General features: G+C 38.6%; 1 protein-coding gene across 1 annotated transcript; it reads left to right on the plus strand.

The window, feature by feature from the left end:
• The first annotated feature begins 447 nt into the window (after nt 1–447).
• Nucleotides 448–6,239, plus strand: LOC145984373 (uncharacterized). The gene is made up of 3 exons (XM_083118032.1): nt 448–538; nt 3,006–3,217; nt 5,398–6,239. Exons 1-3 carry the CDS (start codon nt 526–528, stop codon nt 5,929–5,931), a joined length of 759 nt encoding a protein of 252 aa, XP_082974158.1. The 5' UTR covers nt 448–525; the 3' UTR covers nt 5,932–6,239.
• The last annotated feature ends 11,093 nt before the right edge of the window (nt 6,240–17,332 follow it).

Below are 17,332 nucleotides of genomic sequence, written 5' to 3' on the forward strand. Positions count from 1 at the left end.
TTTCCGGTTCCGAAAGCAGTTCTTTTATCTGCATTTAAACTGTCTGCATACGTGCGGGATCAAATAAATATCTGGTGCATACGTGATCAGGCAGCTCGAAGAAATGCCTAGCACATTACACTGATAGTAAAAATTTGCTGGGTGCCAATATTAAGAAAGATACGATTGTGTTATATGCGTTGTGGGAAATGTGAGACGTTCATCCGGCCACACAGGTGCCATCTGAACTTGCTGGTGAGGGGACTGGAATGTGACAACATCCGCTACAACTTGTTGACCACCAAGAACAATGGTTCTTTATCTCTCGAAGACATGTGGCTTGGTAATAAATATTACAAAAAAAAGCCTTGATGACGTATTTGTCACACCCGTCTTCCAGCCAATCACAGACGAGTGATGAAAGCTATATATTGCGTGGAACATTTTGCACGACGTGCATTCGGTGCGCTACAGGTGGTGTGCGTTTGACTTGTGTCGAAGCTTGTCGGTTGTGAAGGAGCTGGACTTGTGACGAACTCAGAAGCCATGGATTTCCAATGTACGCTACTTTATTCAATTCCATGCTTTACTATGTCCTACTGGCCTCCCTATTAACAACGCCATTTAAACTTGTAATGTTTAGGCTTCTTACTTTGTGTATTTTAATGTAATAATGTAGCGAGCTTCCATTAACATGCATGTATTGTCTTTGTCGCTGTGTAGTGTCGTTTTTACTGCTCCGTGGGATGATCGCAACGATGACAATCTTCGGTTGATTTTACGCACGGACCAGCTAATCGGGACTGGACATACTGAGGACATGGGGACGTTTGCTTCCATCGTTAACCGAATCCTTGAATTCTTAGTTGCAAGGAGATGACTACCGATGCTATCGAGGAGGATCTACTTTCGGGACTACATTGTGATGTAGAGGGGACCTTCGGCAGCATAAGGGCGTGACAGGCTTCTACGCACATGGGACAGTCTTGTTTCTATGGATTCATGCGACTTCACGTGTGTGGCGGATGACCTCTGACTGAAAAGTTGTCGATGTGGTGGCCGTCTTCCTTGAAGAACGTCTGCGGATAAACCATTGTTTTGGCAACATACTGTGCTGTTCCTAGAGTCTTTTCTGAATCATCTGTGACATGTTTCATGAGCATACGCTATATTCTACATAAGAAGATTTCTTTACGTTGAGATGTGCCTCCACCGAGTGCATCGTTTTCCTAGCTGTGCGAAGTGAGAGTGGCCACGGGCTTGCAGCCCGAGCTGGCAACCATGTGGAAAGTTTTTAGTTCGTGTTCCCCTGTGATAACAGAGAATGCTATCGCGACAGTGGCGATGATGGATCAAACTATCTAACTGGGGTGTGCGTGCGTCCTGTTTCCAAATTTGTAGGTTGACGGTTGCGTCTTTCCTCGCGTAAAGGCCGGAAGGGTGAAGCGGCTTTCAGACCTAGTTGGGAACTACCCAGAAAAATGTCATTTCCTTCGAGTTTCAGTGCGATAATAAAGAATGCTCTCGCTACAGTGGCGGCGATGGATCAAGCTATCAAATCAGGGTGCGTGAGCGTCCTGCTTCCGAATTTCGAGGCTGACGGTTTGGCATTTACTCGCGTTAGACCCAGAAGGGTGAAGTGACTTGCAGCCCGAGATGGCAACCACCAGAAAAGATGGCATTTGGTTCGGGTTCCACTGTGATAACAGAGAAGGCTATCGCGACATTGGCGGTGATGGATCAAATGATCTAACCAGGGTGGGCGTGCGTCCTGCTTCAAAATTCGGAGGTTGACGGTTGGGTTGTTTCTCGTGTTGAGAGCCGGAAGGGTGAAGTGGCTTAAGCCCCCTGGAAATACTTTGTTCAGGTTCCCCTGCGAAAAAAATATAACGCTATCGCGACAGATGGATCAAAAGATCGCACGGGGATGCGTGGGGGGGGGGGATCTGCCTCCTAATTTGGAGTTGGACGATTGAGCCTTTTCTCGCGTCGAGATCGAGAATATGTGGGGCCCTACCCCCACGTCCTCTAAATGTGCCTTCTTGGCACCGAATTATATGCACGGGGAACACCCCCTCCCCCAACTATAGCAGTAGTGAATAAGCCTTTTCTTTTGTTATTCCTTAATGGAATTACAAACATAAAAGCACGACTAAGCTGCCTGGCACCTACTGGAGAGAAACAATGACTCCAAAGTATTTGTAAATGTAAAAATAACAATAGTGCCTCGCGCAGTCTGTAAGCGAATTGCAATAACATCCTAGTATTTCTATCAGATCGACGGTTACTGCTCTTGTGTTTACTGCTGCGTTAATCACTGATGTTTTATTCCATTGTTACTCACCATGAACCTACTTACCAAACTCTGACGTGTAAAGAATGAAATAACTTAGTCATTCGTTAGTATCTGGCCTCAAATAAGCACACAAAATAAATTGTGGATGATTTTATTTTCAGTTGACTGGGTTTATTTTACTTCGCTTTTCTACCACTTTTGGCCAATCGCGAAGATGAGGATGAGTGATGATATGATGAATCTAATGAAGCGACACAAAATAACACCCTTGACCACGCCAGGATTCGAAATCGAGATCACTGGCGTTGTAGCGTACTGTGCAAACCACTCCACTACGAAGGTCTGCGGTCAGTGGAAGAAGATTGCCGGTCTGACAGTGTTGAGTTAGTAAACTTGAAATGGAAATTTAAAGAACTCAATCCGGTATTAAGCAAATAGTGTGTTTATTTAATTGTGTTCATTTCTTACATGTGTATGTGTATATGGATTACTGCTTACTGCTTCATGTGCAGTTAAACACATACGTAACATTACATTCACAAGGGTTAGGTGGCAGAGCAGCCCTAGGCATAATCTCGTCCACTTAATGATAAATTTATTATTGTTATTTTTATGGAGTATCCTGTGCATGAACCTCTCTCTATAAGGAAACAATCATGAAATTGTATACATTTTATCTATGTTGCTCTACTTGATCTTAATAACACTTCTTCCTTTTTTCATTCTCCAGTTGTGGACCCACCCCAGGAAGAAGTCGCTAACAAGATGTTCGATCCCATCAATTTGGGCTTCCTCGCGATGTCCTATTTTATTTATGTGGGGAGCCTCTTGTTGATAACATTGACATACGTGATTGTAAAGATGTGCCTTCAGATGCGCCAGAGCTACCACGAAATGATGATGCTGCTGCATGGCACAATGCAAGACGTGGCAGACCTGAGGGTAAGTGGAATGATCATTCTAAAAGTTGTAGGTTTAGAGGACATTGCTAAATCAAATATTCTGCCTTCTAAATGAAAATCTTTACTTCATATTTGCCATTGACGACTTACATTATACCTATATAAAGCTTAGAGATGTGTCAGAAAATATGGTTAAGAGTGGACAACACGCACGTGTGTAGGAAGCGGCGGATGGTTAGCAGTAGGGAGTCTGGAATGCTAGACCCCCCCCCCCTTTCCTGTGATAATTCTTTGGAAACGTATTGTCGAGCAGATTCCAAACCGTTTGCGTTTCTTCTCTACGAGAATTAGCAACGAATTTCTGACCTTTTGAAATTGCACAAAATCAAAACTTTTTTATTTAAAATGCTAGACCCCTGCTATGATAATTCTTTAGAAACGTCTTGTCAAGTAGATTCCAAAACCGTTCGCATTTCTTCTCTAGGACAATTAGCAACAAATTTGTGGCCTTTTGAAATTGTACAAAAAAAAAACATTTTCATTTGAAATGTTACACCTCTCCTGTGAACATTTGTTGGGAAATGTATTGTCGAGCAGATTCCAAATCCGTTAGTAGTTTTTTCTCTAGGAAAATTAGCAACATATTTGCGGCCCTTTAAAACTGTACAAACATTTTAATTTTAAATGGTAGACCCCTCATGTGATAATTATTTCGAAACGTCTTGTCGAGCAGATTCCAAAACTGTTCGTATTTTGTCTCTAGGAAAATTAGCAACAAATTTTCGGCCCTTTAAATTTGTAAAAAAGAAATACTTATTTTATTTGAAATGCTAGGACCTTCCTGTGATAATTTCTTTGGATATATCTTATCAAGCAGATTCAAAACCGTTCGCATTTCATCTCTAGGACAATTACCAACGAATTTGTGGCCCTTTGAAATTTTATCAAAAAAAAAATATGTTTCTAAAGTGTGATCATTTTTTTGGGAAGGTCTTATTGAGTAGATTCCGAAATCGTTCATATTTTTTTCTCTAGGAAAATTAGCAACGAATTGTCGGTCCTTTAAAATTGTACGAAAACGAACTTTTTTTAAAAATGCTAGACCCCTCCTGTGTACATTTTTTGGAAAGGTCTTGTCGAAAAGATTCCAAAACTATTCATATTTTTTTTTCTCTAGGACAGTTGGGTACACACGACTGTTAGCACACGGTTGGACTGTAAGTGTCAAACTTCAGGGGAACCTCTCGTGGCCCGGTATAATTGACGTCAGGGCCCTGTGGTTGAGAGACACTGGTTTAGATGAGAAACAAATTTTATATTGTATTATTGCAGTTAGGTTTTAAAAGGAGAACTTTCTCATCAGAAAACGTTACCTTCAAGTATATTAGTGTCAGCATAATACGAATCATGTATTGCACACAAGAACGACCTTATGTATGAAATATGAACTAGTAGGTATCAGTGGCTGTGATTAGGAATGGGAGGGCAGTATTCCCCTCCATTTTCCCCCCACACTATACGACCTCTTAATGCTAAGCCTTGTCAACAAAGTTAAAGTAAACTGCCTTTGCCCCCCAGTTTTTGCACCGAATGGCCGCTACTGTTAGGTATCATATCAAATTGAAAACGAGAAGAAAAATGAAAACGATTGTAGAAAAATGGTAGTATGTTTCAGACAAAATTCAACATTCATCAGGATGCAACTCGTATAAATGATGAAATCCCTCTGGTAAAACTGTAAAAGCCAAAGTGTTTCTATCCAAATTCGGCCCTCAATCAGTCCGAATCATTTTTTTTAATTGCTTTCGGTTTTCCAGGCACTAAGTAAATCCATCTTGAATATCCTACTTCGTCATACTTCTATTAGATTTTGTTGGTCTTGCTTCTTACTTTACTCCCCCCGCTCTAGATTTGGTTTTTGTTCATGATTGTAATGCAATCCCCCCCCCCCCCCAACGTCTGTGATTGAGCAATTGTGTGTGACAACATCAGAAAATTGTTCCAACGCACTTTTGCACGTAATCGTACACAACATCTGAATAAACTAGACTCATGTTAGTTTTTGGTTTGTCATTCTAAACTGAGTACATGGTTGAATATATATTTGTTTCTTCTCCTTATTAATTTCAATGAGCTAATATGCTTATATCTACTGTATGTATGTGGTTGAAAAAGATTCATAGTTTAAGATGAACTAGAACATTTTCATCTTGGTTCCAGGATGCCACCGATGAGCATGATGATCATGATGCCTGTGCCACCGATGAGCTTGAAGATGATGCACGTGCCACAGGTAAGCGTGAAGATGATGCCCGTGCAACAGGTCAGCTTGAAGATGATGCCCGTGCCATAATTAAGTTTGAAGATGATGTCCGTGCCATAATTGAGTTTGAAGATGATGCCCGTGCCATAATTGAGTTTGAAGATGCTGCCGGTGCCATAATTGAGTTTGAAGATGATGATGATTCCCTTTCTACCTGTGATAGCTCTTCCGTCTTTGAATTTGATGATGATGACCTTGCCGCCTACGAATGCGACTGCTGCATAACGTACCATGACGCCCCAGTAGAATTCACAGATGTGATCATTCGAGAATGGTTTGGACCTGACAGTGATGAAAATGGCAATGATGAATATTTCCATGATCAAATTGCCAATGATGAAGCCGGCGTTCCTGAAACTGGAGGCGACCCACCTGGCAAGGTTGGCGGTGAAGGTGAAGATGATGATGCAGGAGAAGCTAAAGCGCAGTAGCAGGAAGCTGTGGAAACAGATCGTCTGTAGGAGCGACTGACTTGGCCTGTAATGGGAACGAAATTCCTTCGTTGAAATGGATTCAGTTAGTATTGTAATGTATTAAATTCCTAACTGAAATCCTTTGTAGCATTTATCATTACGTGCATGTAAGAGATTTTTTTTTCAATGTTTGCGATTAAATGGAAAAATTATGGTTCATGGTGAAAAATTAGTAATGAAAATTAGTAAATCAATTGCTCATTGTATAGTCATAGACACTAATGGGTTGTAACGATAGCACTGACTTTCGACAGAATAGTTACAACCCAGAAGTATAAACATACCATAAAATTCTGTCACATAATTCATGGTAACAGTGAAAGTATTTGCAAACTCTACGTGGCCTAAAAGAGCAGATTTGAAGGTAGGTGAGTGTTCACAGAAATATAAAGTATATTCAAGAATTTCAGGTGAAATATTTATATCCTTACGCTCTATGTCAAAATCTGAATTCAAGACTTCATGTTTAAAATGTGTGTCATTTATGTAATTCTGCTTGAGTTTCTATTTCAAAATATGACATCGATTTTTATTATACACTGTGTCCACCATGAAACTCTCATTATCTGTGATTCTTAATGTAATGGAAGCAGAGACTCACCAAGTTCATGTGTTCAACAGTGTTTTGTTTTGTCTTGTTTTGAAATTCCATTTGAATGAATCTTGTCAAAATTAATCTTAATTATATTCAGCACAAAAATTAATTGTTCACTTTTTTAGAGCAAAAATTGTTAGAGAATTCCAGGATATAATTTTTAATTCTATGTGAAAAATTTTGAAAATCCACCTTTTAAAATTCTTTAAAAATTAAACTCTTGAGATAGGCGAAATTCTGAATTTACATGTGAAATTTATGACTGTCCTAGGAAATGCTTTAAAGTATTTTTCCCTTTTGGAAAAATAATATCAGTGTTTAAGAGTATACTTATTTTGCCATGCTTATCTGTCATTTGTTTGGAACACTAATTAGGCCTGAATTATTTTGTCATCCTAAATTTACTTTAAATTTTATGTAAATATTTTTATTAATTAACTATCTTTCTTGCATGCTCATATGTATTCCCAGATATTAATGTGCCTTATTTTCCCTGTATTTCAATTAAATGTACATAATTGTCAAAATTAATCGTAATTATATTCAGCACAAAATTAATTGTTCACTTTTAAGACCAAAAATTGTTAGAGAATTCCAGGATATAATTTTTAATTCTGTGTGAAAAAGCTTGAAAATTCATCTTTTAAAATTCTTAAAAAAATATACACTTGTGATAGATGTACTTCTGAATTTACATGTGAAATTGATGACTGTCCTAGGAAATGCTTTAATGTATTTTTCCCTTTTGGAAAAGTAAGTTTAGTGTTTAAGAGTATACTTATTTGGCCATGCTTATCTGTCACTTGTTTGGAACACTAATTAGGCTGGAATTATTTTGTCATCCTAAATTTCCTTTACATTTTATGTAAATATTTTTATTAATTAACTATCTTTCTTGCATGCTCATATGTATTCTCAGATGATAATGTGCCTTATTTTCCCTGTATTTGAATTAAATGTACATATTTGTCAAAATTTTGCTTAATAAAGATACACAGGGTTAAAAAATTGGTTGTGTTTTTTTTAAGTGCTTAGTTTCCACATGTGCATGTAAAACCAAATTAATAGATGCATGATCACTTAGAAATACTAACTTTCAAGTATAGAAAACAAGTAAGTGTTATATTCGTAAATTTTCATTTCATGAACATTGTATCATATAGTTTTTGTTAGTTATTATTATTTATTTCCCTGAAGATGTTAAGAAACAAATTGCTAAAGTGTAGCCGTGTCCAGACCTGTCTTGGAACAAACAACATTTGAATACAAGAGTGTTGAAGGAACACACAAGGCTCTGGGCCACAGAGGAGGTAATTCAGGAACAATTCGGGAGATTTCGTGTGAGGTTTGGTGTGATTTTTAGATAACGCAATGGGATCTGTTGTGTTTGAAACAGTGATGACGTCGACGGTGCTAAGTACCTCATGGTATGGAGAAGAATAGTATCTTAGATTTAGGCACACACAAGAGATGCAATATGCAGAAATGTAAGCGAAAATGCAGAGACTCGAACTTGGGTTCCTGGCACACTTTTACAAATTGAACTACGGAGCCAAACCTGGTTTCGCCTGCCTTTTCGATTCGATATAGGGTGTCTTTTAAAAGAGGCCCCGTGGAAAATGTGCTCCTTGCTTGTAGGCAACTCTGGTACACCGAAGAGAAGAGCGGGGTAGAGAACAGTCCAGGATATGTCATGTCATGTCATGTTGTCGAATATGCTTAGCACCGATATCCTGTGTTGGAATTGTCTAGGTTTTGCAAAATAAAAAGTTAAGATATATGGTATAAGGGATGAAGAAGGGAGATGTTTTGGCGAGGAACTACGAATGTAGGTATGGGAAATCGAAAGAATATTAAATTTTTCATAAATATTGAAAATTTGTTGCTTTGAAGTCTTATTTACATGTCACGTTTTACAATAGATTTCCGCTGACCTCCGTGGCGGAGTGGTTACCAGAGCGCACGATCCAAGGATCGAATTCTGGCCAGGGCACGAGTGTTCCTTGTGAGTGTCTCTTCATCAATTTCGTCACTCATCCTTATCTTCTCGATTAGCCAAAAGGTGCAGAAAAGCTAAATAAAATAAACCGAACTGGAGATCCCAGATGGCGTAGTGATAACGTCCTCGGCTTGAAGTGGTACTGGGTTCCGTACCCGGTGGATGTGTATAGTGGTTCCGATCCCACTTAAAACTAGAGGTCCAGTCCAGATTAGTGCTTCCGTGCACTTAAAACAACTCAAACAAATAATCGAAGTCAATCAGTACTATAGAATTTGAGAAGAATCAGAGTTTTTTAGTCCACATTATGCACAGATAGGACTGGGCCTACCGTTAAAGTTGGATCCGAATCAATATGTTCCTCCAACGGGTGTCGAATCCGGGAACCCTTGAATACAAATCTACAACGTTACCACGACTTCATCGGGAGACCAAACTGGAGAAAAATGTTGCTCACCAAGACCTCATTCCATTCCTCATGTCCTTCGCCTTTTCTTTTTTGCAGGAGATTCTATATTTATTTCTTCTTCTGAAATTGGTCTTCGCAGTACAAGAAAAATCTATGATTGCTTCTATATCAGAAGTTTATATATAAACAGGGTGAGTTTGTAACTTCATTAACAGGCTAATACACTCTGTCTTAGGGATCTGTTGAGCAGAGCCGCGCATAATTGTAGAGGAGGGGAGAAAGCGAGTGGACGGAGCAAAGCAGTGCGCTCTTCGCAAACGGCTGGTAGCAGCAACCGCTTTTCCCTTTCCGTACACTCACTTCCCCTCTCACATGTACATTGGTCGAACCATATCGAGTCACTACTTGCTCAGATACTTCTTCTCGTTTGCTTTCTCTAGAGATCGCCGAGACAGAGTATACTTTCTGAGCGCATATTAATTGCAGAACATGTCAAGGGCAATTTACTGAAACTCAGGACGAGTCGAACGTACACCCAACGGCGAAAGAAACAGTAGGCGAATTGTCCACCACCATTTTCATTCGGTGTGAATTACTTATGTGTGTTGACAATGAATTGAAATAAAGACGTCAATAAGCAGAGAACAATGCCTGTTTCGAACCAACATAGTTTCATTACTTAAAACAACACAGGATGTAGAATAAAAAGTAATGAAAATAGCGGTGGGCAATTTGCTTACCATTATCTTTGCCGTTGACTGTACGTGGGGTCTCGATAGGTGGAGACTTAAAATTTTCAAATGGGAAAGGTCAACCGGAACATACTTCTTTTTCATGTTTAAATTCGTACATATCTCTCTCTCTCTCTCTCTCTCTCTCTCTCTCTCTCTCTCTCTCTCTCTCTCTCTCTCTTCTTTTTTCTTTTTGGTCGGCCATTCGAATACAGGGCCCAAATCAGGATTGTATCAGACAAAAACCTTGAAATGATGCGATCTATCCAACAAGGGATTACTCCACCCCCTTGGATATTTCTGGATGTACTCCTCCTGAAGCCCTCCTCCTTAGGGTGGGGGTTACAAGGATAGTTCGAAATGAAATCATCATTCGACTCACCATTATGGGATATCGTAACACTTTAATGGTTAATCTGAGTTTTGAAAGAAATGACTCTTACCTTGTTCCAGACTCGATGAAACAAGAGTCCGATTTTGGGACCTCATTAAAAAACCGTTGACGAAACAAAAAATGTTCTTGTGAAAATTATTGGAAATTAGAGACTCATTAAATGATGTGCCTCTTTAGCGCTTGAAATTGTTGAGGTACGCTCTTAGCGGGGCACCACATATGTTCAAAATACTGTAGTCTCTGTGTTTTGATAAATTTCCGTTACAGACACCCTGTATATTTGTGTGTCTATTACATGATTACAAATAATTCAAGTAGGATTGTGAGAAGAAGAAGAATCGAGTTCGAGAGATAAGTGTCTGGCACAATTTTAGTGTGATTGACTGTAGTTTGAATTTGAATTGTTGTTTTAAGTCCACTTTATGCACACATAGGCTAAATGGGACTGGACCTACAGTTTAAAGTGCGATCCGAACCACTGTGGCTCCACAGGGTATCGAACCCGGGACTCCTTGATTACAAGGCGACGACGTTACCACTACACCATCAGGGAGGCCTGACTGTAGTTTGGAAGCTCGCCTCAGCACAAGATTCATGAGAGCACTAGCACTGACGTACACGGGGGGGGGGGGGGCTGATGAGGCTACAGCCCCTCTAGAAATTTTGAGAAAATCAAATTTTCAAATGAAAGCATTATTAATTTGTAAAATCAAAATTCCCTGACATTTCCAGACCTAATCATTAGTTCAATTTCTGTATTTAAACATGTGTGTTGGAAGGTTACTATATTTTAACTATACACCACACTTAGAATTCCACCTAAGTTTTTAGAATTTTCACCTCACATGTTTAAATTAAAAGCAAGAAGGGAAACACTGAACAGGAAATGACTGTTGGATAGGGACACCAGGGGGAACCTTTTACGTAATACTTGCCACATATTGACCAAATAAAAAATCAAAACAATTATCACACAAATAATACATAATTAGTAATATTTAGTAATATATGTAATAATCCCAATATCAACGAAACACAACCCAAAAATTGCAACGAGAAACTGGTAAACACAAACAGTCACTTTCTGCAGTTGTTTTCTACTTGAAAATTGTTCAACTTCAACAACCAACCTCTGGTAATACTCAGTGTATCAAACTGAAGTATAGTTTGTCCGCAACAAATTATATAAAAAAAATTGCTTCTCCATTTTTCTTTGTTCAAAAACCTACTTCTATTGCACTTCTACAAAAAAAAATTGGTTTTTCTAGAAAAACAGCAAATTTCCCTGACATTTCCATGACTTTTCCAGAAAAAGCAAATTCTCTTACTTTTCCAGGATTTCCAGGCTGATAAAACACCCTGATTAGAGAAGTAAAATAAACCAAAAGTAAACTCCCTATAAAATCGCGATTACAATTTTTGTCCCTGAACAACTTTTAAAGGGAAGGTTAATAAAAATCGTACTTCAGAAATATTTATAATGTATCCCACCCCCTACCTAGAACGCAGCTATGACACTTTTACAGTTCCAGTCCCCTCCGAAAATAATCTTGCGTACACTAGTGCATGAGAGTGAATCTCTTGCGTTATGTTTGTGTATTGTTGATTTACTTTACTTCGCTTCTGGCTAATCGCGAAGATAGGGATTGATTGATTGATTTGGTGGTTTAAGTCCACTTTATGCACAGTAAGGATAATCGGGACTGGACCTACAGTTTGTGGGATCCGAACCACTATGTGCCTCCACCGGGTATCGAACCCAGGACCCCTTGATTACAAGGCGACGACGCTACCACTGCACCATCGGGGAGGCCCGCGAAGATAGGGATGAAAGGTTATAAGCATAGGCGTGCGCAGAGCCTCTGATTAGGGGGACAAAAGCCTTGTTGAAAGTTCAGTCGGAAAAAGAAAAGCCTCATTCCATCTCACTGTTTTAATGTATTGATGTGTTCTAAACAGGGCCACATATAGTGTGTCAGAACCCACCGAAATTCACGCTATTAGAAGAATTCCAGCTTTCGTGACACAAGTGTTCTCTGTTCTCCTCCCTCTTTTTTTTTCCTTCTCTGTGGTTCAGACTAGTTTACACGTAAACATGATTTCGTACAGCAGATTCAAAACAACTACACATAATTTATTCATTTCCAGTGTGTGACCAATTTATTCCTACGACCACATACGTGTAACACAACTAGGCTAACGAATAAAATGCGCGAGTCTTCATAACTTAATTTGCTGGAGAACGAATAGAGAATAGTCCATCCAATTACATGGGAAATAAACCCGCCTTAGTTGCTTGGAACTTGCATCGGCTTGAAAATACTTTATTTTTTAAAGACAATAATATTGTTTAATAACGGTAATAAGATTTCTCTACATTAAATTTCTAAGTGATAGTATTCGGAGGGCAACTGCCCCCCCCCCCACCCCCGTGTGCACGTCTATGATGATAAGATGAAATGGATGAAAGGCAATCAAACACAAATGGACAGCACACAACACAAATCCCACAGACGATTATACCGACTGTGGGTCCAGACGCCAGAGCCTCGTTAGTCTGCTTAAGCAGTCCAGAGCTTAGTAGTTGGAACAGAGGTCAACATTTGGGCGTCTTCACAAAGTGCAATCGCATATTTTAAGATGATCACGCATCAAGCCACCTTCCCACTTTTGCAAGTAATTACAAATCGGCAACCTTACACCTCCCTAAATCCATCACTCCCGTCCAGCAGTTACACGATTCATTGGTTTGGGAAATGAATATTGCATGTTGACAGCTACCTTACTGTGGCTCCTCGAATTTCCTTCAGCTGTGCCGCTTCTTTCCGAGCCAATGGTCCGGAAAATATCCTTTGGTCATTTTCATTATTCGCTAACTAGAAACCTTACGTAGCTTCCCCATCCTCCTACCCAGATCATGTAAATTAAATCCACCCCCTCCTCCCTCTCAGATGGTGCAAAGGCAACGTTAGCTGCTAGAATTTTTTATGCAGACTTTCTTCCTGCACATATGGTGTGCTAGCCATGTTGAATTTTAAATTTCGTGAACATTTGCGACAATCAACAGGTTGAATAATTAATTTCCACCTGGATTATGCACAACACATAGAGGGAATTAATGAGTGTAATGTTAAGGAAGTTTCAAATTATTTTTAATAGCTTCAAATTTATGCTTCAAAATATACATACGCATAGTACCAATGTTTAACAGAGCTATATTTTACAAAATGTATAATCTCGCTTTTTATTTTCCAAATTTCAATTTTTCTAGTCTTTCCCAAATAGAAACATGGGAAGTAAATATTTTGAGTATTCATATTTCCACAATATTAACTCATGTTATACTGCAAAACTCATATTTATAATTTCATAAATGTTATAATTTCTATATATCCATTACATGAAATTCATATATTGTGTAGTGTCAGAAGCAAGGTGAGCAAGTATTTCAAGGAATATTTCACTTTTCAAGCGGTCCCAGGTTCGATCATGGCTACGAAATTTTCTATTTTATCTTTCTCGTTTTCGTGAAACAAAAGCATTGTAGCATATATATTAAAGCAGTGTAAAATAGCCACAATCCTCTGTACCTGGAATTTCCTTTAAAAAATTAACAAATAAATGAAATAAGGAACGTTCAAAGGGAAAATTTTTGTATGAAAAATAAAGGTTAGAAGATTGTCAGATCATGATACTCTGACGCTAATTCTACACGGATTTAGATACTGACAAAAACAAATGAATAAAAAATTTATAATCGTGGTAGCTAATTTAACACGTAACAATATCTCCCTTTCTTTCACTGGAGTTAAATGCAAGACCATCTGAACAAAATCGAATGAATAGTTTTCACCATGTGCAAATTTCCATTAAATTTTACGTCGATTCATTCTACCTTCGTTTTCTAAGTTGTATTTGTTACACAATACAAGTACCCTGTAAAACGTTGACTGAAAAAATGACGGTCTAAAACCGTTATTTTTTGTTGCTATCGAACTACCGTTAAACAAAATGATCGTGACTATTTTTAAAGTAGTAACGGCCATGACACAGTTGCATTATTTAAGGAAATTTGAATGATTTAGTTTTAAATAATATATTTAATGGTGTAACCAATCTAATATATAATTATTTTTTTATCTTTATGAATGATAAAATATATAAATTGAAATAAACTGTTGTGAATTTGAATTTAAAATTTTGGGTGCGTCAGCACTAAGGCTATTTTGCACCCGTCACATTATAAGGGGTCCAGCCCCTTATCATGACACATAACAACTCTAACGTTGCAGAACTAAAAGCATAAAATATTAAAATTTTCTGACTTTCGATAAAAGCTGAGGCTGTAAAGGATCACTCAGCACAAATAAGGACAAAACACAGGACAACAAAACAAAATTATACTGGCCATGGGGCCAGTCGCCAGAGCCTCGTTAGTCTGCAGTCCAGGGTGTACTAAGTGGAAGTGAGGTTGACTATTGGGTGCACTACGTGGAAGCAGCACCCCTTACACCCCATAAACTGTTGTGTTTTTATAAATTAAGAGGCAAGCTGTTAAATTTTTAACGGTAGAATATTGTAAATTTTACGGTAACTTCTAACAGTGTAGCAGGCGAGTTGTATTTGCACTTCACATTGGTCAACTTTTTCCATCTTATTAAGCATTACCGAAGTAATCGAAAGTTTGTAGGGTAATCGTTATGATATAGGATTATCAACCTTATAGTCGCAGGTTCAAACGCAACTTTTCGTAAGTTTTATTTTCATCCCATTGTGTTAATCGTCAACGCCGTGAGAAATGGAATGATTCTGTTAATAACGATGAAATATTAAAGAATAAAATATCACCATTTCAACGAACTGAGAAATGGAAAATAATTGGATAGTTGTAATGAATATGAAAATTACACTTATGGTTTTAGTGGTGTAATGGCAGGTAAAATAGAAAAATCTCACGCAGAATATGTCATCTTGCTTTAAACTCAACCGAAAGGCACCTTCGCCCTGACAATATATTAGATCCAATTAAAAAAAAAATATGATTGTTAAATGTTGCTACTTCTATCAATGCATCAATTCTTGAGTAACAAAATATATTCTAGATCTACATCTCCTCTCTCTTCCCCTTCTCTTTCTTCTCGTATCCTCGCCTCTCGTCTCCACTCTGTTTTTTCCCTTCTCTGCTCCTGTCTCATATCTTCTATATTATCTTCGCCTCTTGTCTCCATCCCGTTCTCGTCCACTGCTATTTCTACTCTCATATCTTCGCCTCCGGACTCCACTGCGCTCTTTTCCTCTCTTCTTCGTTCTTCCCTTTCGTTCTAATTTGCTCTATTCTCCAGGTCTTTCTTTCTAGTCTCCTCCCCTACTCTCTTCTAATTCCATATTCGCACGTCTTTTCTTCTTCTCTTCTCCACTCCCTTTTTTCTTCTCTTTCGTATTCATCTAATTTCCCTTTCTCTCATTTCTTCTCTTCAATATTCTGCTTTTCCTCCTCCTCTCTTCTCTCATCTTTTCCTTTGTAGACTCCTCAGCGATAAAATACTAGCGAACCGATTTTATACAAGTAGGGGAACTTTATTTCTTTCATAAAATATTGTGTCATTTGCGATACAGCACCGAATTATTTGTATTTTCAAGTGCATATACCTTTTGTGTACTTCACACATCATTTGTGCATGTGGAAACCCTGAAAGTGAGACTAACTCTATATGTAACCCTAACACACCAACGCCTTGTGCAAGCTGGGTTGTCTAGTATAAAACTGTTGTTTTCTTGAAACGTTTGGCGAACGCTGTACATAGTAAAGGTTCAAATATATAAAATATAGTACATTTACTAAAGCGATAATGCAGGTGTTCATAATTCACAGCGAATACAACGATCTTATGCAATATTATGAATACATGAAATTCTAATAAGTTGTCTACTCCTACTTAAGTAAATACTTATTGGAATTTATTGTGAAAGATGTTCAGGTTTCAAATCTTATCGTTGTTAGCTGTAAATAGAGATGGTGTGAACAGCACCACTGTCCGATCTTCGATACAATCGGATGCATTACGAGTATAGTTTTAGTTGTTAGTATTTAAGTCCACTTTATGTGCAGAAAGGCTAATCGGGACTGGACCTACAGTTTAAAGTGGGATCCGAAACACTGTCCCATGTGCCCACACAGGGAATCCCGGGACCCTTTGATTACAAGGCGACGATGTGACCACTACATCATAGAGGAAGCCCTATGCATTACGAATACAACCGAGATAGGACATAATGATAGTTTCATACCCAGAAAATCAAATTGAAGAAAGTCACACTTTGTAAATCGGATGCATTTCAATGGAGTGTTTTGGGGCTTTAACAACTAAGTACAACCAGAGTAAATTATCAATTGTCTACTCAAAGATGTTTTACTTTGTGTGTTATAAGTCCACTTTATGCTCAGATAGCCAATTGGGACTATGTCTCGGGAATCTCTGGAGCAAGCGAACTATTGATTGATTGATTGAGTTGGTGTTTTAAGTCCACTTTAAGCACAGTAAGGCTAATCGGGACTGGACCTACAGTTTAAAGTGGAATCCGAACCACTATGTGTCTCCACCGAGTATCGAACCCAGGACCCCTTGATTGCAAGGCGACGACGCTACCACTACGCCATCGGAGAGGCCTGGAGCAAGCGAACGAAAACAACTCTCTGCGCAAGTAGTGACGCGAGACGGCTCGACCAATCAACACGTGAGAGGGAATGGGATTGCGTAGATAGGGAAGAGCGACTGCAGTTACCAACCTTCGCAGCAGCGTGTACTGTTTCGTTCAGCCCACTCACTTTCTTCGCTTCTCTGCCGCTATGCGCAGCCTTGCTCCAGATATTCCGAACCACTGTATAATGCGCTTCCATCGGGTATATTCATGGACATTCCTCAACTGCTGAAGGTATCATAAATACATCAGTACTAAGCAATATTCCCTTCAGTAAAAAATTTAGCAAAATCAATGACCGTTAATAAGGAGATTCAAGTTCAACATTCAAAGGAAATAACTAACTTGCACCCTGGCATAATTTAGACCAGAACGATTCATTTTCAGAATCACAAACCTATATTTACTCGGCAATGAGTTCCAAATTAGTTTTCAACATTGTATTTTAGCCTTTTTCAACAGGAGGACAGTCGGTGGCAAAATGTGGAAAATATTCATCACCGTGTACTAAGGTTTATAGAATGTGTAGTCA

Source organism: Lepisma saccharinum, chromosome 2 (assembly GCF_977018435.1).
Source record: "Lepisma saccharinum chromosome 2, izLepSacc3.1, whole genome shotgun sequence".
NCBI lineage: Eukaryota > Metazoa > Arthropoda > Insecta > Zygentoma > Lepismatidae > Lepisma > Lepisma saccharinum.